The sequence below is a fragment of the Lytechinus pictus genome, chromosome 16, assembly GCF_037042905.1.
Source record: "Lytechinus pictus isolate F3 Inbred chromosome 16, Lp3.0, whole genome shotgun sequence".
Taxonomy (NCBI): domain Eukaryota; kingdom Metazoa; phylum Echinodermata; class Echinoidea; order Temnopleuroida; family Toxopneustidae; genus Lytechinus; species Lytechinus pictus.
Window position 1 is genome coordinate 27,573,933 of NC_087260.1, and position 22,192 is coordinate 27,596,124.

A 22,192-nucleotide genomic window follows, 5' to 3' on the forward strand; every position below is an offset into this window, starting at 1 on the left:
AAATCGTCGAGAGAATCGTCTTTCGTCTCATCATTCGTCCGACTCGAGGGTGATGGGTGATTCCATACAAGGCCCACGGGACTTTGAGATGAAGAATGCTTATCCCAATGTGACCTCGTGATAAGACTTGTACCTGAATTATCATCATTAGAGATTACTATGGTTTTGAAGATGATCAATTTAATAATATTTACCTTGGCAACGTGTGATATCCTGTTCTCGGAAGGTGAGTGTTTTTTCTATAATCTGTTAAATATTGAATACTGTAATTTTACGTTTTTGAGATCATAATAGCCAAGGGGATATCAAAAACTATCAAAATAATGATCAAATTTACGTCTATTCCTATTTTTATTCGAGTCCATCAGCAACGACTCCTCTACTTTTACATCTACTCTAGATATCATTACGGAGACGCATTATTTTTACACTTAAACTAGTTGAGTACCCATTTATTTACCGTTTGTTAAAGGGAATAGGGTGTGTATGCTTATTTCGATTATTTTTAGGCCATGTAAGATAAAATACATATTTTACGTTGTTATGCAATATTCATTTAGTGCACTTTCCCGATGTTAATCATTCGTCTAACCAACAAACATGTAATTGCATGCATACAATATTATAGCAAACTTATTATTAAAGCTGTAGATTGAGAGAGAGGGGGGGGGGGGGGATTCGAACAGCTGAAAGGAAGGCTGAGAATAAACGAAGAGAAAAGAAATACTATCAGTTTTGATTTTACAAATCTAATTCAGATTTTAAAATAGTGGTTTTGCATGATACAATTTCATTGTTTTTTGCCCTATGCAAGCATATTTCTTGTGGTGTATATCCCAGTCTTGTTTTAAATAATTTCACCAACCATCTTGGGAGCATTTCATAAAGAATTTGATAGTGATTTGCACCCCAAAATGGTGTAAGTTACTGCAAATCCTTGCATCCGATTGGCCGAGACTAAATTAGTAGGTTAAAAATGACAAATAAAACTGTTCGTGAAATGCTCCCCTGAGAGAACCCACCCCTTAACGTTCATCATGGAAAGCTTGATTCTATTCCTGTTATTAATAATCGTCCAGCGTCAATTAAATCAGACTGGAGAATAGCTAGTTTATTGTATTGATCCATTTTTCAGAAAAAAAAGTTTCATAGTGATAGACAAGGCAATGGAACCCACAATTATGCTAACTGCTCAAGGAGGTTATTACTTTTTCATGCTTTTTTCGTTCTTGACTTAGACACAACCTGCGAACATTCTGATGTTTAATGAACAATATATCCGGAAAAAAATATGAGCTGCTTAATTTCTTTATTCATTCGTTCAGTCGGCATAATCTGAAAAGAAGAATCCCTGATATCACTAAAGAGAAAGCGCCATGTTGGCCATGTGTAGCCAACAAGCGTATAACTAGTGGACCGATGTGTTTTTTCACCCTGAAGGTAAATACTGAAGGTTTAAATTAGATACTGACTGTTTAACTACATACCCGGATAACACACTAAATAATGTTGAGAATCGAGACTGGATTTTATAGAAAACCTTGATAAAAAAAACCCCGTCAAATAACCTGCAAACAAGTCTTAAACATACAGTATGGCACAATAGAAAATCACAGCCTCGGAAACAAATAAACACATGACCCACAAAAAAAAAGAAAATTAAAATGAATAAATAGATAAATAAAGAGAAAATAGTTAAATAGATATATAGATGAAATGAAATCAATGAATGATTACATAACATAAAATGATAAACAAAATAAAATAAAATGAATGAATAGATAAATAAATAAAAATAAAATAATATAAATGAATATATAAATGAATAAAAATAAAATGATATAAATGAATATATAAAATAAAAATAAAAATTTATACTTGAAAATAACAAGAAAAACAAAGAAAAATGACCTAAAATGATACTAGAGAATGCTATATTTTGTCAAGATCTTTGAAAAAGTGAAAACTTGTTCAACAATAGTACAAACACACAGCCACATATCTTTTTTTAGCACACCCACACACACACACCCACACACCCCTTCTTGCACATAAAAAAACAGGTCACCCGGCCTTGTATACGTGTATTTGAAAACATCCTGGGGTATATAGTTCCAGACCGTCAAGACTGAAGAAGAAATAATTAAATTTTACGGCTGCAAACATAACTTTGGCGGCTAAATTCCTTGACTGTTTTACTGCTGTGGAAGGAAACCACCTGAACATAATAGGGATTGCCCATGGCAATTGAATACCGTTGTTTTAACCATGGACGTAAACCATATGAAGTAGTCTGGCGAATGGGTATTAATAGTAGTATTATTTATTTTCCGTATAAACACAACGACAACAACAAAAAACCAACAAAATAATGGGTAGGCATGGTAAAAATAGAGAGAAAGAGAGAGAGATTTATGTCATTAATAAGGTAAATATGAAATTAAGATCTCATGCGTGGCAACCCCAATAGCGAACTAAAAAGAATAAGAAATGAAAGTAAATGATTGTCGCGTCATTTAGAAATGAATCTGGTATGACTGAATAATAAGTATAATGAGGTAATATCAGACAATATCAATTTGATGTGTTTATATGAGATCAGAAAAAAGGTACTTTTTTCTCAGTTATATTGCATGTATGTTATGTAATTAGTTTGTATCATTTTCTGTGGAAATGAATAAATACGAATCTACGTTTGATTCGAATTTTAAAATTAGTTCATATTGGTTGTATGCACAAATTCTTGCGGGGGGGGGGGGGGCAAGGCGCGTTTTTTAAAAAAGAAACTCGAAAGCGAGGGAGCAAACTGACAAAGCATGCCATGGGGCGCTTTTGTATTTTCTAAATTGAAATTGAAGGATATCGAGCATACTTTTGGTGCAATTTGTGAAAAAAATAATTAAAATGTAAGTTTTCTTCATTTTTTTCCGTGGGGGGGGGGGGGGTGCCCCTACCCCCTCGCTGCGTACGGCCATGTTGTAAAATATAACTAAAATAATTATTTCCACATTACTTCAATTCATTTCAGATTGACAGGGCATAGCTTAACATTTATCAAATCGATTGATAAATTATCTGAATTGTTTGGCGTTAGGTCGTGGTGTTAATAAGATGATCGAAGAAAAAAAAAGATAAATCGATTCCAGTCACTCGCCGGAAGGAATATTCTTACGCCTGACGTGGCTTTACATAACGTAACAACTCTGTAGACGTCTTGGCTCTGCAGAATCAGTAAAAGGTGTCATATTTTGCCCCCGAGTAAAGATTATGATGGGGAGTATGGAAAGGATACATTTTCATTCATTTTAATACCAATACACAATAACCTACATTCACTGGCTAAATTGCTGCCACGGTATTGGTACTGATTTTTTTAAAGCAGCTTATTAGAAAATGACATTGTTTGGAAGATGGATTGTAATTTCGCCATCAGTCATTTTCATTCATTGCAGTTTAAATATCAGGGGGTTGTATTCAACATGTTAGGTGCAATATAATTAATAAAATTGAATAAATATATGCTGCATTCCTTGCCAAGATACCACAGTACTTTCAATATTTAATTATTTATTGCAATTTATACAATCTCATACCGAATCGCACGTCAAAGCCAACCAAAATTGATTTAGGTAATTGGTCAGCATATTCCCTTTCTGTTATTCAATTTATCACCTTGTAATGCAGTGTATTTATTAATATTTTTTGTATGATTTTATGTTTTGATTCTGAGTAATTGAACATTTTGTTATATGTAACTTTGAATGAATTTTATGCTATGTTTATTTCGCATGAAAATACTACAGTGGATTCACCTGGATGGGGTATGGGTTAGGGCGGTCCGCGGACTACAGTTATTTGGTTAACTTTGCCCAATGCCTGGCAGCTCATCTAGGTGAATCCAGTGTTTAATTATTTTTGTGTTACTGTATTATTGTAACAGTTATTTTCTTATCATTGTATTGACTTGTTTGATATTCTGCCAAATGAAATAATAATGAACAATAATAATAATCACTTTTTGTCGTAGACTCAAAGCAAAGAAATGTAATGTTCATAGTAATAAATTAATCTGATGATCAGAGGTTTTTAAAGTATAATCAAAGAATGAGTGAGAAAAAAATAGTAAGAATGGGGAAAAAGGGGAAAGAGATCAACAGAAGCCTGAGAGGGCTGAGAACGTGCGTGATTTGACAAGTTGAAATTTAATTGATAAATTAAAAGAGTACACCCCTTAGCATTATTAGAATTGTTTGTTTTTCCAAGTTATAAGTATGTAGGATCTTATTTTCGGTCCAACAAACCAAAATAATGTTGTTCTAAACGATTATGAACATTATGATTATTAAACAATTTCTGAATGAATTCATGATTAATCATTAAGAGACCATCCGAATATTCTCTTGCCAAGACATTAATCTACATTTTTCTACCGTCATAAATGTTGTGGTAATTTCTCAGAGTATTTCATCGGCTATTTATGGCAATTGATAACTAGTGATGAATTTATTGATTTAAATATATGGGTGTTTATGACGGAAAGCAACAGTTAAGTCGATATGGTGATTGTCATGTCAGATTTTCTGTGATTTTGATGCTTTTGGAAATTTCAAACATAGGCCTATAAAAGTTATCAATGGTAATATTACAGTCACACACACGAAACCAAAGCATCGGGATGGTACGTCATTTTAAATAACGTAATATCTTTGGTTGGTCGTGATTATTATCATGAAATTGGGATCACTTGTTTTTTCCAAAATTTATTTCATTTCTATTTTTTTTCAGTTGCCGCTTCCCCTGAACAGAAGCAGTTACTCGAGGACCTCTTCATCAACTACAGGTATAACAAGATTGCAAGACCTGTACTGAATGAAAGTAGTCGCATCAACGTCACAGTCGAGCTCTATGTCGGACAGATCAATGATGTGGTGAGGAAGACAATGATGACGAAGAGCGTTGTAATTAGAGTGATAGATTTGCTGATTATGATGATGACTGATATCGACAAGGACGACAATAATTATGTTGGCGGTGTTTCTGCTGATGGTGTTGGGACGGCGATGATGATGATGATGTTGATGATGATGATTATGTTGCCGGTGATGCTGTTGCTGCTGATCATGATAATGATGATGATGAAGATGACGACGACAATGATGATGAATAATGATGAAAATGATGATGATGATGATAATGAGGATGATTATGAAATTGATGATGATGATGATTGTATTGTATTGTATTTATTTAATCACGGTAAAACTTATATTCAGTCATAACAGACTGTTTTTCAGCAAGTCCGTGAACATAAAAAAACAGGGAAAAGTGAAACAATACGAAAATACAAGTAACACATGAAATGAAACATACATATCAAATGAAAAACAATAATAAAGCAATATTGACTGGCCTCGGGGCGATACGACATAATTATCGCCCAAACTCTGCCTTATCAGCTTATTGCCCGCTACATTTCCACGCATTTTCTCATAGACTTTCCTGAGCGGGCAATAAATTTGTCCGTGGTTAAACAAATGGAAACTTATTGACCGACCACTTGATCCCATTCTTAAGCAGGCAATAGTATATTAAAGTTGCCCTGCTCAGATGTCTGATACGGTTAATAATAATTAATTAAAACTACATCAAACCACAGTGCGATGATGATAATGATTATGATGATGTTGTCGGTGTTGATAATAATAATAACGATCCGCGTTTATATAGCACTTATTACATCGGAACGACGTGTCTAAGCGCTTTACATATATATTATTACCCCGATGAAGATGGAACTTATAATGATGATGATGGTGACGATGATGTTTGGACAACTTTATTTTTTATGATTGTGATGAATATGGTGATCATGATCATGACCCATATCGGAATCGCGATGGTGGACATCACGATGATGAAGATGAGGATGGGATTGGCTATAATGATGATGGTAATAATGACGATTTTACTCATATCCCCATACAAGGAATATTAGTGGAAAAGATCCGTTATAGAAAAAAAATGTGGTTCTCTTCCACATTAAAAGTTACCAACTCCATAAATCTGAAATGAAATTTTCCCCCATTTCGTTGTTCACCTTGAAACCCTCGAAACCCTAGTTTTTATTTCTGGGTGATGATGGTTTTGATGATGGTAGTGGCGGTGATGATTTTTTTTTACGCCGATGCCATCCTGATGTAGCATGATTCAGGACGAACGAGTTAAAGGAAACACCTTTTTTGTAATAGAGGATAACTCTTTGGGAAACCTTAACTTGTTCTATTGGGCTTATATAATAGCAAAGATAATGATATAAGCCCAATTGAACCAGACAAAAAAAGATTATTTGTAATAGGGGCTTGTACCGGTAATCTTTCATTCACTCCTGTCGATGTTAGTAAGGTAATGATACATCATTTACCACTGTGATGCGTTTCCAATTAATACCACTCCGAAACATCGAACCATGGTGTAAAGGGATTAAGTGCCCGGGATCTTCACAGGGTCCGGTCTTACAAAGAGTCGTGATTGATTTAATCAAACTGAACTATATGGAAATCAATCATTGCCGCAACTCTTCCCACAGGAAAATAGCACAATGACCTTTGTTAACAAAGATGAGCTCACTGGAAAGTGGAGACAACGGTGAATGTAAAGGTATACATTATCATCTAGAAAGCAGCTTGAATAAACATGTAGTTTAGATGTTGGCATTGTTGGCTTTCCATAGTTGCGGTTCATCGGATCAATCGAAACCCTTTGCAAGACGGGACCCAAATAACTATCTACAGTAGATATGAAACTGTTATACCAGAAACTTCTCAGAAAAGGAAAGCAGTTAAACTTCGGATGAAAACCTTGACCTAACTTTAAAATAATGAAGAACATTTTCAGAGTTTGTCGATATAAAGTTCGCAGTACACGTTTGTAACGCATCATTTTTCCGCCCCGCCCGTTCAATAATATCAGGACGCGGAAAATCATTACACGGACTATTATGCGTGAGAACACACGCTGATGGGCGTATAATGATGCCTAAATTGCATTAGGCGATGAGGGGAGTGCGTTCTGGCGGACCTTGTAATCTTGTTATGGGTACAAATGATTTGACTGTAGGTCATGCGTTTTAAGAAGCAAGCGAAAACATGAAAGGCAGTCATTATGATCTTTGTCACTTGATTTGTTGGCGGCAAGAGAAGGAAAGAGAGGGATGGGTATGTGAGGAAGATGATGTGGGAGAGGGAAAGACAAGGCAGGTGTATGTGTGTGTGAGGATGTGTGTGAGCCGTACATGCATTATGTGAGAGTAAAGGGGAGTGGGGGTTCGTATAAGTGTGCTTTTATGATGATGAGTGAGTGTTTTTGAATACTTGTGATACGGAAAGGAAGAAAGTAAATCATGATGGGAAAAAGGTAAGTCATATTTTATTAACAAAATGACAAAAAGTAATTACACGACATGTATGAACGATATGGATAAGTATATATATATATTTATATATATATATATATATATACACACACACACACACACATATATATACAGTATATTGTATACATATATTGTACATTGTATATATATTGAAGATGTTGATGATAATGATGTTTCATTGTTTAATACATTTCATGAAATCAACATTTATAACCTATAATAACATAGAGAATTTGCTGACTATCAATTATGTAGCAGGAGATTACTACCGAAATAATTGATCAAAATAGAACATTTTTCAATTCTCACTCATTCCCCCCCAAAAAAAAAAAATTCCATCAGTTAATCCCCTTCACAATCATTTAACAAATCAATTATTATCAATTAGCAGGTTGAGCAGCCGAACATGATTTAAAAAACTTGATCGAGGCCTCAGTTTCGTTCCGAATATGATCATGTTCCGAATGCTCTTTAATCTTCATAAGTATCTAGAATGCATTTGTCTTAAATAATAAACTTGATTTCATCACGACCTTTCCTATAATTCCCATCATTTTGATAAATTTAATTTTCTTTTCTAATTGCAGAACGAAAAATATCAGACTTTGAGTACAATGGTGTGGCTGACACAGGTTGGTATGGTAGTTACAACTGATTAAATCAAAATTAAATCTGAGTTGATACATACGTTCAAATAAAAAGAAGTAATAAAAACTAATCAAATCAATCATACAACAATAATAATATAGATAGTGACGTGGACTTAAGTATTAAAAAATGTTAAGGTCCACTACGATATATCAAGAAGTAGTCGAAATTGGGGGGGAAATGAAAAGCAGGAAGAAAGAAAGAGTATTAAGGAGCTTTGTACCGTGTTAGTCTATATTAAACAGATTATTCAATTGAGAAAATATGACGTCATTTTCTAGGTTGTCTCACCTTCCTCAAAATATACTGTCGCCGCCCCTGTATATTTTGCTTTCTTTTCTTTTTGATATGCTCTCTCTACCGTCTGTTGTATAGAGATGGCGCGATGAGTACCTGATGTGGGAACCCAGAGAGTATAACAATTTGACTGTTCTCCGTATACCCGCCAGCAAAATATGGCTTCCTGATACTGTACTCTATAACACGTGAGAGTCATTTCCATCATTATTTATCATTGCCTGTCATTATTATCGTCATTCTTCTTGTGGATGGTTTTTTGTCCCCCTTTTTTAATCTGTGCGTTATAGTTTGTATTTGCGTTCATTTCTATAATTAAAGGTTTCCCGTCCATATCATATCCTCGTATTTTACAACAAAATACTTTATATTTCTAATATCAGTTTATTGTTGAAGTTTAAAGCCCCAGTCGATAAAAAACATGAACAATGTGGATTATCAAATGAAAAGCAAATACCATTCGATTTGGTTAGCTAACATGTAATTAAAGTGAAAAAGAACAGAAATGTAACTCAGTTCATGTTTTCTTATTTCCACCATTTGACTTCGTGAAAACAATGTAAAATGATAATTTAATTTGCGTAGGATTATTTCTTCTGCGGAAGCTGTACATACATCTATACTGTCATGAACAACTACGCATACAGTTTCGAAATTAATGCAACTTTTCATCATTATCAAATTTCTAGCTAGCACCTTGCCTGTTTAATTTGCTATTAACGGGTACCTGTAAAGTAATATCGGTTGCGGACGCAATCACAAGTAAAATATGATTTTCCATTAGATCTCCTAATATATGACCCTCCACCTCAAAACTAACAATGTGCCATTCAATGTTTTCTGTATTCAGACAAAATAATAATTTGCTCCCCCTAAATGAAAATAAAAATGGAAAATTAGCTTATCGGAAATACGTTTGCTGTCATTTCTGTAAAAAGCTTAAGTTCAGTAATACTAAAATGGTTTCTTTGACACATAAAGTAAAAAACAACAACATTATTTCGCTCTTCTTTCGTCACAGTCGGCAGTCAAACAACGACCAGCTCATGACTGTCGAGACGCTGACCATAGTCAAAAGCGACGGGTCCGTTGACTGGAGTGCCCCCCTCACCATGATCAGCGAATGTGGTATCAACGTGTACTACTATCCCTTCGACCAGCAGGAGTGTACCCTGAAGATGGGATCGTGGCAACACGACAGGAAGTTCATTGACTATCTCGATGGTGCTGCCGATTCGGCGACTGAACAGCACAACGGAGAATGGGACACCACCAGTAAGACCACCAGGAACAGATGGTTTATTTCCAATTCGTCTAATGCCAATTCGTTTACTCCGCATTTCGTCTAATAATCAGTTGGTCCGATAGCCATTTAGTATATATATATATCATTGGGTCTAATTAGACGAAGTGTTATTTGTGCAAAATGAATGGAAATGAAATGGATATTAGACCGACTGGTTATGAGGCGAAACGGTGATTATGAGGCGAAACCAAATGGTTGTTAGACGAAATGTTCATGGACGGAATGGCATTAGACCAAATGAAAGTAGACCATGTGGTGAGTGGACGAGTCGGCAATAGACAAATTGACAATTACCGACCAGATGACTGTTTCTACCTAACGCTTCAGTCACATCAACGGAAGCAAGTCCAGACCGAAAAAAAATATTTTACTTGATTTCCAATGAAATAATATCGGCCAGTTTAAAGTTGGTTTCTCTGGTGTGAAGGTGGTTTAAACGCGGTATAGTAGAATTGTAATCATGCTGCGTTCACACGTGCGAAACTGACTCCAAATTGATTGATAGTATGTCATTGGAAAAAAATAATGCAATAGATGTTGTCGAACTTGAGTCGATGTTGCCTGTATAACCGTAGTTTTACTATTTTTGATGTGTTGCCCATCTTTATTCAAATTCTCCTCACCACACTTAAAGGAGAATGAAACTCTTGGAGCAAGTTAGCTTTTGTGAAAGCAGAAAAATCAAAGAATAAGATCAACAAAACTTTGAGTAAAATAGGACTAGCAATAAAAGAGTTATGAGCATTTGAATGTCGAGATCACTAATGCTATGGAGATCCTCCTATTGGCAATGGGACCAAGATCTGTGATGTCACACACGTACAACTCTCCCATTTGGACACTGAAAATATACTCCAAAACATCTCTTTTTGCTCATTCTAATCATATGACAAACGATTCATCAATGATATAATGTTGTAAAACCTCTGTACTTGTCATCTCATAAAGAGAACACCTCACCTTGTGATAGACTCTATAAAAGTGAGAATATAAGTGAAATAAGTACTAAAGTAATGAGGGAGTTGTACGTGTGTGATATCACAGATCTTGGTCGCATTGCCGATGGGAGGATCTACATGGCACTAGTGATTTCAATATTCAAATGCTCATAACTTTCTTATTATTCATTCAATCTTCCTCAAACTTTCAACAATATGTTTCTTTGATTTTTCTCTTTGATATGGATTCAGCTGGTTTCAAGGGTTTCATTCTCCTTTAATTGTCATCGTGAAAATTTTAATTGTTGACATCATCGCTATTATCATCGTCATCACCATCATCATCATTCCACCACCTCATCATCATCATCACCATCATCATCATCATTATCATCATCATCATTATTAACATCATCATCATCATCATCATCATCATCATCATCATCATCATCATCATCAATCATCATCATCATCACCATCATCACTATCTCTACCACCACCCCTAACGTCATCATCACCACCATGATCATGAATATCATCGCCATCAAACTAAAATGCATTTTTGACAGTCATTATCTTCAACAACACCCACTCTTAATGCTCATTGCCAATCAAGACAGTGTCAATAATTGAGTAACATGATATATTCCTTTTACCCCCCCTCTCTCTGTCCTCCGCCCCTCTTTCTCCACTCAATCTATATATCTTTCTCTTATAGGTATCAAAGCTCATAGCAATATCAAAGTGTACTCCTGTTGTCCGGACAAGGAGTACCCGGATGTCACTTTCACCATCAACATTAGTCGGAAGCCCCTCTTCTACGTCGTCAACCTGATCGTCCCGTGCGTCATGATATCAATGATGTCGGTATTGGAGTTCATCCTCCCCTGTAACTCCGGGGAGAAGGTATCGTTGGGGATCACCGTTCTCTTGTCTCTGACTGTCTTCATGCTCGTGATCGCAGAGAACATGCCGGCGACAAGCGACACTATTCCGGTTCTTGGTGAGTCCCTGGTTAGCTTAATTCTTGCAGCCAACCCCCTTGAGTTTTATGTTTTATAGCCATGATAGTAATTCAGAATATTTAAAAATACATTTGCGAATCGAAATCCACGTGTAATACCCAATTGTTAGTATACAGTAGCCAAATATTAAGTATTCCAAGTGGATATCTGAACATAAATTGTCTGGTTGTTACTACAAATGTTTTTAAATGTACAATCTTTTCCAAACATGCTAAAACCACAATAGCTATTTCAAGATAAATTATTTGACTAATCCTCCTTTACATTTTTATTTGGATTCGTTTGATACGCCCCTTTCATATATGATGTCTTACAATGCTTTTATAAATTCTCAATATTTCTTCACCTTTTAACTCTTTGATTTATGTATATTGTGATGAAAAGGTGTTTCTGTTATTTCTTGGTAGCTCGATACTACATCATCACGATTTTCCTGGTGTCATTCAGCACGGTCATGACCGTTCTGGTTCTTAGCCTTCACCACCGCCGCTCACCATTACCTCGTTGGGTTCGCCATGTGTTTCTCCGTGTCCTCAGCAGTATACTCTGCATGAAGGTAGAGTCCTCCAAGAACGCATCAGGAAGTCTGTACGGTCAACCGACCGGTCCTGCTGGCGTCCACAGCTCTGGGCTCCACTTCGAGCTTGTGCCGCAGATCAGCAACAACGAGTCTCTATCCGCTTCGGCAACGGAGTACGCCCTCAAGGAAGAGACACTGCTCGGGTCTGGAGACCTCTGCAATGATCTTGATGGTGGCGGCCTCCACGGCCGTTCTGGAGGAACCACGGGGCTCGGAACAGGTGGTGGAGGTCGGGGGAACGGGAAAGGGGAGAGTGGCAGTTGCCATCGTCCTTACAGCTGGAAGGATCGTTCGTTCATGGATATCCAGAATAACGTCAAGTTCCTTGCTAGTCGGTACGCTGATCGCGACCAAGATGAACAGATTACTTCAGATTGGCAGAATGTTGCAAGGGTGGTGGACCGTTTCTTCCTGATTATCTACATAGTTTGTGTTGTTCTAATGGATGTTGTAATGGTCCTTCAGGTTAAGTAGCATATTCGGTTATCTGGTAATGTACACTGTTTGAATGTTCTCTTTTTCGCAATAACAACCTTGTTGAGACGTTGCGTTATTACCATGGATACCGTATGACGTGTGGTGATGTTTTGCAAATTTTGGGTTTAATCAATGTCTCAGAATTCAGTCACTATGCATACTGGTTAATAACGTCTATCTGCTTTTGTTAAATTAAAACATATCATAAACGAAAGTGTTTGAAATAATGACCATTTAGGTGCAAGCAAACTGGCGATTTACCTTTAGCATGTTTTGTAATCCCTATTTTAAAAGCAATGTCATAGAATGGTTTATTCATCAGTGATATATTTCAACTAGTAAATGATGTTCGTTTTTTGTGCTATACTCCCAATAAATCATCACATTTATCAAATTTATTTTAAGTTATTTTCGACCAACTTGATCATGATAAACCATTCTCAAGAATGTCGTGGCGCAGCAGGTAAGTCCGAGGTTGAAGATTCAAAACTAACTGGTTGTAATTTTGAATTACATTTCCCTATTTATTTTCTCTTTTGAAAGTCTAAGATTAGAAACCTAAATCTAGGGGTAAAAAAGGGATTCGTTTCCTAGCTTATTTAGAGATATATTAATAATAATATCCATGCATCAAATATCCACAAATAGTTTATATTTCTTTCTTCAGATCTTTGAATGTCAGATTTTTTTCTCTTCCGAAATAACATAATCCTGATAAGTAGACACTAAGTAAAGTGTATTATAACAAGGTTATATGTACTTAGGTGCATCTAGTAAGCATTTCGACTGATTTTTGTGTTATAATATTATTTTGAATAGAATAGATAGGCATGCAGAAGCTGGGGTAGATTAAAGAAAATTTGTTTTCTAGAATAACCATCTGCGGGACGGATTTTGTTATAATAAAAAAATGAACAATATTGTTCTAGATAGCTTTGCGGTGTTTTGTTTGAAACTGATTTAATTATTTTTTTAATTGAATACCTGAACAATGTTTGTTTCTTTAATTCTGTGCTACACCCTACTTATAACATTCGAATTCAGTGTCAAAATGATCAATTGAATTAATTTGGTCCCTTTTCGAATATTGTTTTTTCAATAGTGAAATCGAAGAAAAACACATGTCACCAGGAACTTGTAACAGTTTGCATAAAAGTTTTTAATTTTGGTCTAATTTTTACTTGTGTAGATATGCTGATATACTGTTGTGTCGGTAGGCAGTGTACATAATTATCATACACAATAAGACATGTCTTTGATCTACAATGATATTTACTCATATACATCAATTCATTGAATAAAAAGAAAATGATGATGATGATAGTAACATAATTATAATAATGACAACGATATAAATAATAATAAAAAAGGAAATAATAAAATGTATAATGATCTTGATAAAAATGATATTAAAATGAAAGTAGCAATAATGATGATAATAATGAAAATAATGAATGATGTTTATTTTGCGTCGTAAATTTATTAGGGAGCTTTGTTTTCACAACATAGACCATGGCGCGGGCTCTTCTCGATTGACACTGCTTCTTTAATTTAGTATATAGGTGATAAATCTAAAGCGTACTAATAATCAACCCCGAGACGCCCTTCCACTTGTAAACTCGATTTAGCTCGAGCTGCCCCCGCACTTAGCGCATTCGATCGTGCAGGCTACCTATTCATATTACCTGGGTTGAGTGCAACACGATGTTGATAAAATGTTGTTTAATGAAATGATAAAATATTTAATCATTTCTATATACCATTATTATCATCATTGATATCACTGTGAAACGGAGGTCTACACCAAATGGATTTTCCAATGAATATTAATCTTGTGTAAACTATTCTGATTGTATACAAATGACGTTTTTTATACATTTTATTTCATAGTTTTTGTCAGAGGTCTGTAATCTGGATATTGATTTCATTTGCAATCACTCAACGTGGACAATTTAAACACTGTAATACATTATACTACATGTACTTTATGAATACAAAATGTTTATTGCAAAGTCTGATCAGTTTGTCGCGGACGGGTAATGATAACATTTTGAAAATTTGAAAGGCCTACACAAAATGGGATGAAATGTGTTGCGTCGTTCTATGTTTCATTGCAAAGAATATCACGTAAATATTCAAATGATAGTGGAATGTATTGACTATGGTTAGTGATACTGAATAAAATTCATAAAATATTAGATGTCTAGAGATATGGGTCTCTACATTTGTAATTCCATAGCACTTTTAAACAAATACAATATCAATAGTACACATGTACGCGTGCTTCCATGCAACAGAAATATAAAATTGTTGATTGTATTGGTACATGTATTTATTCATATAAACCACACATGGGAGCATAAATGCTGAATTACATGGAATTTTAAAAACAATGCACTAGCTAATTCATATATCAATAAAATTGATTTATACATGTATATTTGAATCATGATTGTCAAAACGGATACTTTTCAACGCAAATTTGCACAAGCGGATGAGTAATGGAGAGAGAGAGAGAGAGAGAGGGAAAGAGAGAGAGAGAGTGATAAAGAAATGATCAGAAAGGGAATGAGGAAAAGGGGGAGACAAGGAGGGGGTGGGAGATAAAAGAAAAAAAAAGAATGGAGAATAGGTGGGAGAGATAGGAGAGAAGACTCGATTGGTTGATAAATAAATGGAACAGGAAAAAATGCGAAGCGTGAGTATATAGGTAAGAGGAAGGAGCGCATGAGGAGGTGATGAATGAAGAAAGAAGATACAATAATAATGAAAAAGAGGACAGATAAAAGAAGATACTGAATCAAAAGACATAAACCAGAGAAGATAGCTAATGTGAAAAAAAATCATCCAAACTCTGGGCATAGTGAATCCCTGATGAAGGGATATTGACAAAGGAGAAGCCTTATACCTTTTCATCAAATAATCTAAACATATATTGCGAATTTGGTTAAAAATTAAGATTGTCATTTAATCTCCATTGAATAAAAAAAAACAGGTGGGTGTTTCATAAAGCTGTTCGTAAAGTTACGAACGACTTTACGCACGACTGGAACACGTTCTTAGGTCATAACTCAATTACATATGGATATCACAGCACAAGAAAGGATCACCAGACGTGCGTAAAGTCATTCGTATCTTACGAACAGCTTTATGAAACACCCCCAGGAATGTCCGAAGCATGATAATGCCAATTATAATCATTTCTTGACTAATATAGTTAATGTGTTGTGAATACAGGAAAATCTACTGTGTTGACATAGTCCACAAGGAACCATTTGTATTCTTGTGTATACATCTCCTTTTGCCATGGCTATTCCACCCATCATTATTCAGTAGTGAGTAGAAAATATAAGACTATATTATCAAGACACTGCATCCTGATGAGCATTTCATTAAAGGATCGTAGGACATTTTATCCGACAGTTACCATAGTAACATTGTTTCTCGGCCATTCGAATTCAACGATCGGACAACTAAACGGACGACACATTTTGATGAAATGCACCCATAGAGATGTATACTAATTACGTTATTAGTATATATCTCTATGAATGCACCCCTGGATATGGACTATGACGAGGTAAGTTAGGTCTTGAGATGGCGCCCTTTAAATTGACTGTGGCACAGTCTCTTTTAACAGCATGGGCACAGCTAATATAACCATAAATATCGTTCGTCTTGGAGTAAAGCAGCTAGTTCTTTATTGTAAGGACGATAGAAATCCGAGAGTAACTCAAATGTAGAATTTAGTATCGGAAACTTGTCTTTGTGGGTGACGTTCTTCTTTTTTGCCTTGCATATCCTTTTGATAGCGCTGTCCTTTAGGGTTTCTGCGAACATAAAGAGAGACAGAGAACTGTTGATAATACACATTTTGCATGTGACGTCAGAATCTATTAGCGCCCTCTCTCAGAGCCTAGCGTACAGCGTACGTGGTCACACGGGCCTAATTAAAACTGGCAGTCAAAAAATATTCATTCGACCCAACCCATTCTAATTTTTTAAATTTGATATTGCTGATTGACAAAAATGAATGAATATGATTGACAATCTAACACTGATTCTAGGGAGGGCACCTACTGAACTTCTTTTTTCCAAATTGGAAAGATATATCACCACTCTGGAACTAAATTTTTACGGGCGGAAGAATTAGGGCCATTTGACTCTCTCAAGTGATGAATTTGATATCTCTATGATTTGATCCCGTCAGGTGTAGTCTTCATAAATGCTGATTTATTTTTAAAATGAGCCGGTCGAGGTACCCTTTTCTGGTCAGATATGGAATGTCAGACATTATTTTATCCTATCCACTGATAGTAAACATTCAACCCTCGAATTTCCTCCTTATTTTTAAGGAATTCTTTTTAGGTACCACTTTAACACACGAATCTATGGGGATTGAATTAGGCCTGTGATACCGCGTAGGAATGCGAGTTCTCTCATAGATGCGCCAGCTCTGGATCACCAACACACAAGGCAACGGCAGTGACGTCGAAGAGCTTCAAGTTCGTCAGGGGGGCAATAAAGGTCTTCAAGCTTGTCAGGGGGGGGGGGCAAAAAGGTCTTTCAAGCTCGTCAGGGGGGGGGGGGGGCAGGGATACGTCTTTTGCATGGGTTGTGGCTCGTCAGGGGGGTAGACTGCCCCCTCTGCCCCCCCCCCCCCCCGTAGGTACGCTAGTGGTTCTTACCGATTTCAAGGAACGCGAATATTTTTGGCAGTAGCGTCAGACATTCCTTGTTCCAGTCGCGTAGCCGAAAAATCATAATGCTGTCACGAGGGAAGACTCTCAACCAATCAGCGATAAATACTGAATACAACCCCAGAGTTACCCGCTGTCGAGAAAAAATATGGGAAACTTGATAATGATATATGACGGTCATTGGAGTTGATACACGGGATTTGAAAAAAATATTATAAAAAAAACGTTTCGCAGAATTCCAAATGACGTGGGTACTTTTCCATAAAGACTTGTTATGAATGATAACAAATAGACATTTATTTTTACAAATATTCTATCGGCAAATCAAAGTGAATTATATCAGTAGCTTTAAGCAATGATGCGAATTGTTATAACAAGATTTACGAAATGATCCACTGGATTGGAGCCATGGTTGCTAGTTTCTTGTGGGTAGGAAAAGTGATTTTCAGCGATTGATTCTTTGTTCTAGTTTACAGGTTTAGTTCAGTTATCCCACCTCTTAAAATAACGACTCCACTAGAATAAATAAATTACGTAGATGATATAATGTCAAGAATATGAGTAAAATTAAATTTAAGTGTCAGCCCTGTGTAAGAAATGAAAACGATTCAATATAAGTGAAGTCTCCTAAACAGGTTAGATACATAATAATCAAAAGAAATATAAAAACTTAATGATAAATATACGGAGCGTAAAAAGACAGAAAAGATTTTTATTTTTTTCTCTTAAAAGAGCAATTACAAATGTCAGCCATATAGACGTATATTACATAAAATCACACAAATTACGACAGCGCTACTTTACTGGGCGTAGTTTGAATCTAAACTACAAGAATGAAAGAGAGAGATAAAATAAGAACGAGCAAATTTTTGTAGGCCTTTTGAATTCCAGACTATCGGGGAACTAAAATAATGTACAGATATCTGTCAGTAAGTTTTTCTTATAAATTGATTAAATTACTTACAATTCATCGTTTAGGCAGATGAAACGAAGCAAGTTAAACATGTATTCCTGCAAAATAATTATCCTAAAATTCCACGAAACATGTTTGGATATAAAATAGCAACATATAAATTAAAGAAAATACACACACTCAATGGGAAGGACAAATTAAACTTACAGCTCTTTGTGCACTCGTCTTTTGTCCAGCACAGTACCTGAGTGGATAATGTTTTGTACATTTTGTGAAGTCGGATATAGTTTCCTCCACCTGCTTGTGTAGACTTTCAGCATTTGCCCCTTCGGTATGAAAATACACGTAATCGGAATACAACCTAGAAATAAAATGGATGACAAAAACGTGTACAATGGGTAATAGTTGTTTTTTCTACATTTTTTTCTTTTGAATTCACTTTACAACATAATGCACTGTAAGCTAAGTTTTGAAAAGTATTTGCATTGTTGACCAGTGAAAACACATCTTTACTTACGTCTGCTTGTATCATTCATAAAAGTACCAAGATAAAAAAGAACATTGAATGCAATAAATCGGGTAAAGCACAAAGGTTGACTCTCTATTTTGTAAAGAACTATTTCTCATATGGGAGGACCATCAAAATTTGTTGACAACAACTTAACAATTTTGGGTGACTTTTTTTTTATAATTTCACCATGTGTGTGACAATAAGACCTTTTCCCTGTTGTTGTTGTTTTTGCTTTTGTAGTTATTGTTGTTATTGTTCTTCTTCTTATAAGTATTATTTTCCTTCTTCTTTGAGTTGTTGAAGTAATTGAAAGATAAAAAAAATCGAAGTTACCTTTCTACTGGTTCTCTCAAAACTGCAATAAGTTTTACTTCCGGTTGAATCTTGTGAATGAGCTCGGGAAGGAGGTTGACCTTCATATTCTTGACGTTATTCCACATGGTGGATGCAGAACCATCTCCTATGTTATGAATGTACATAAAGGGATCACACGAGTAATTCAGAATCCCTCCGCTAGAAAAAACACAACGTCCCACAGTGTGATCGTAGTATGTTCACAATGTGTTTGCGGTGTGATCATAGTGTGTTCAAAGTGTGCATATTGTGTTCAGTGTGTGCAAAGTGTGTTCACAGTATTTTCACAGTGCGATCATACACTGTAAAAACTGCGGTGTTAAAACTGACACCAGTTGGTGTTAATAGAGGACCACACCCCGAGGTGTTAAAATTACACCCTAGAGATTGAACAGAACACCAATGTGTGTAAATGTAACAACCAAAGGTGTTGTAATAACACCTATAGGTGTAAAACTAACACCGTCAATTTAACACCGGTGTAAAATAACTGGTGTGGTCCTCTATGTACACCGGTTAACACCACAGTTTTTGCTGTGTAGTATGTCATAGCGCTGGACATGTGTAAAATTGCATTCACACTGTTAAATTCGAGCATATTTTGTGAATCATATTTCCTTTCTCAATCAGTCTACTTTTTGAAAACATCGCGCTGTATAGAGGTAGGCATTACATTTACACTGTTAAATACAATTTTAACACTAAAAAATACCATTTTCACAGCGTGAATCATGTCTTAACAATGTCCACTAACAACGTGCGACACTCTGTTGACTTTCGCCTGTATGCAACTACAAAAACATTTTGCATTGGCGTGCATAATTTCACGGATTTTCATAGACTATGATACCATTACCTTCTTTTTTTTTTTAAAACAAATCTTATATGCTAAAAGTTTGGCGGATCGGGAGGCTTGGGCAGAGGGATTTGGGCACCGGGGGGATCCTGAATGTTTGATAGATAAAAAGTGCTCCTTCCCTCCTATTTTGATGACTGTGATTCCGTCGCCTACAAATAAAATGCTCTCAAAGGAATGATTTTCTTACCTCCTATGTAGACATCTGGTTTGCCATCATTGAAGATTGCTTCCACCAAATCAGAATAATGGTGAAGGTAGTCATCATAGGATTTTTTCGCGTTCCTTTGGCCCTCTGTAAAATAAAATCAAATATTTAATTACAATCATCTTATCTGGTCTTCCTACTTTCGGGAGACACAAAATGTATTGCCTTGAGTAGTCCTATTGCCCTCGTCTACGACTCGGAGCAATATAGTTCTACACAGGAGAATTAATGAAGTCAAGTTGACTTCAGATTTGTTGAACTTTTGTGGGCCAAAAAAACGTCTTCGTCGGGAATCGAACAAGGACCACCAGCTTAAAACGTCTTAACCTCTAGACCACACAGTCATGTTAGCGGCTAAGGCAAACCCGATCCCAATGACCAACTGAAAGGCAGATCTTCAACCTCACAAGATATTCTATTTCTCGAGTGAGAGTAATAGTAGATTCCTACTAAGTACCCATTTACCTCACCTGGGCGGGGAGCAGCACGTAATGTATCAAGTATCTTGCTGAAGGAAATTCAACCGTGGCTCATGGGTGTCGATCACGGGGGGGATGGGGGGGATGGCCTGTATTATCATCCCCCCAATAATTCAGGGTAGAAAAATTGTAATAATGATGATGAAAAAATGAAAAGTTTTATAATGATGATTATAGTATGCCATCAATCAGTTTGTTTCCCTCGCAATATTGTTATTGTTATAAATAAAAACATTCTTTTCCAGGGCTTTTAAACAGATGGGTGGAGGTTCAAGATGAAAAAGAATGAAACGTTTATGTACCGGTATATGATATTTTTTAAACACATGACTTAAAAGGACCCCGACGAAAAAAAAACTTTTGTTGATTGGGTGTTCCATCCCACCAGTGGTGAATAAATAAATTTTAAGAAATCAATTAATTCAAAAGGGTGGAAAAATAAACGGGTGGAAAAGGGTGGCAAGATAAACAGGGAAACCTCCATGGACGTAAATCCTAAAGGGGTAGATCTTGAAAAAGTACAAAAAACTTTTCTAAGATTTACCCCTCCCCACATCCAAGTGCATGATGTTTGTCCCATTTAATCTACAACCCTTTTTAATATTAAACATTTTATCATGTGACCCCATCAGATACCTCTCATGAAAATATTGAGGTTCAGTGAGCTCAATATAATATGATCATATTTTTACAATGCCCATCCAATCGGCTGACAAAAAAAAAACGAGGAAAAGGAGAAAAAGAGGGAGAGAGGAAGGGAATGTAATGGGAAAGAAGAAATTATTGTTCATTATGATGTTAGATTATACTATAATTCTGTTATATTACATAAGACGCATTTTTCATAACTTTATGAAACATAATTTTATTAGGGCCCATGTCTTCATTGTTCCTGGTGCTCACATTGTCTGTTTAACTTTAACGAGATATATAATCGTGTGGCACTAAAACCTCCTGTTTTCAATATACTTCCTCGCACTTCGAATTATTATTTTATGTGCAATAGTATGCTTCTTTTCATGACTACTCAAAGTGATTGCCACATTTTAAGGTCTTAATATAAAACATTTCTTGTCCGTGCTTATGTTCGCATTAGTGAGATATGTCTGCTCTCCATGAATTCCTAGAATCAGTCCTTAAAATGTCCCTTTTTCTGATCTCAATATCAAAACTTTTCAGATCGCGCTTCGCGCTCGCATCATTTGGTTAATGAAATACGTATGGTCTTAGTGAATTCCTACAAACAAGCTTTAGAATGCCCCTTTTCAGGTCTGAATTTCCTTAATTTTCAGCTCGCGCTTCGCGCTCGCAATATTTGATTATTGAGATGCGTATGTTAATAATCATGATTACAATGACTTCAAGTGCTTCATGTGTAATTCTTACAAAATCAGCAAGCGCTTAGCACTCGCATTAGATGACTGTGGTGAGATATGTAGTGGATTCCTTAAATATAGTCCTTAAAATC

At 35.8% G+C, this 22,192-nt stretch overlaps 2 protein-coding genes across 2 annotated transcripts in view; one reads left to right on the forward strand and one right to left on the reverse strand.

Moving 5' to 3' along the window:
- Positions 1-15,149, forward strand: LOC129279436 (neuronal acetylcholine receptor subunit alpha-10-like). The gene is made up of 7 exons (XM_054915544.2): positions 1-226; positions 4,786-4,928; positions 8,020-8,064; positions 8,456-8,565; positions 9,399-9,652; positions 11,340-11,624; positions 12,054-15,149. The coding sequence occupies exons 1-7, from the start codon at positions 160-162 to the stop codon at positions 12,698-12,700; spliced, it is 1,551 nt and encodes a 516-aa protein (XP_054771519.1). The 5' UTR covers positions 1-159; the 3' UTR covers positions 12,701-15,149.
- The window catches only part of LOC129278624 (uncharacterized), a 14,014-nt gene continuing 5,660 nt past the window's right edge, over positions 13,839-22,192 (reverse strand). The window contains exons 5-9 of the mRNA XM_054914770.2: positions 20,228-20,332; positions 19,161-19,287; positions 18,524-18,677; positions 17,392-17,536; positions 13,839-16,533 (exon numbers count right to left, since the gene is read on the reverse strand). Coding sequence (XP_054770745.2) covers positions 16,355-16,533; positions 17,392-17,536; positions 18,524-18,677; positions 19,161-19,287; positions 20,228-20,332 — 710 coding nt within the window. The 3' untranslated portion in view covers positions 13,839-16,354. The remainder of the gene's footprint in view (positions 16,534-17,391; positions 17,537-18,523; positions 18,678-19,160; positions 19,288-20,227; positions 20,333-22,192) is intronic.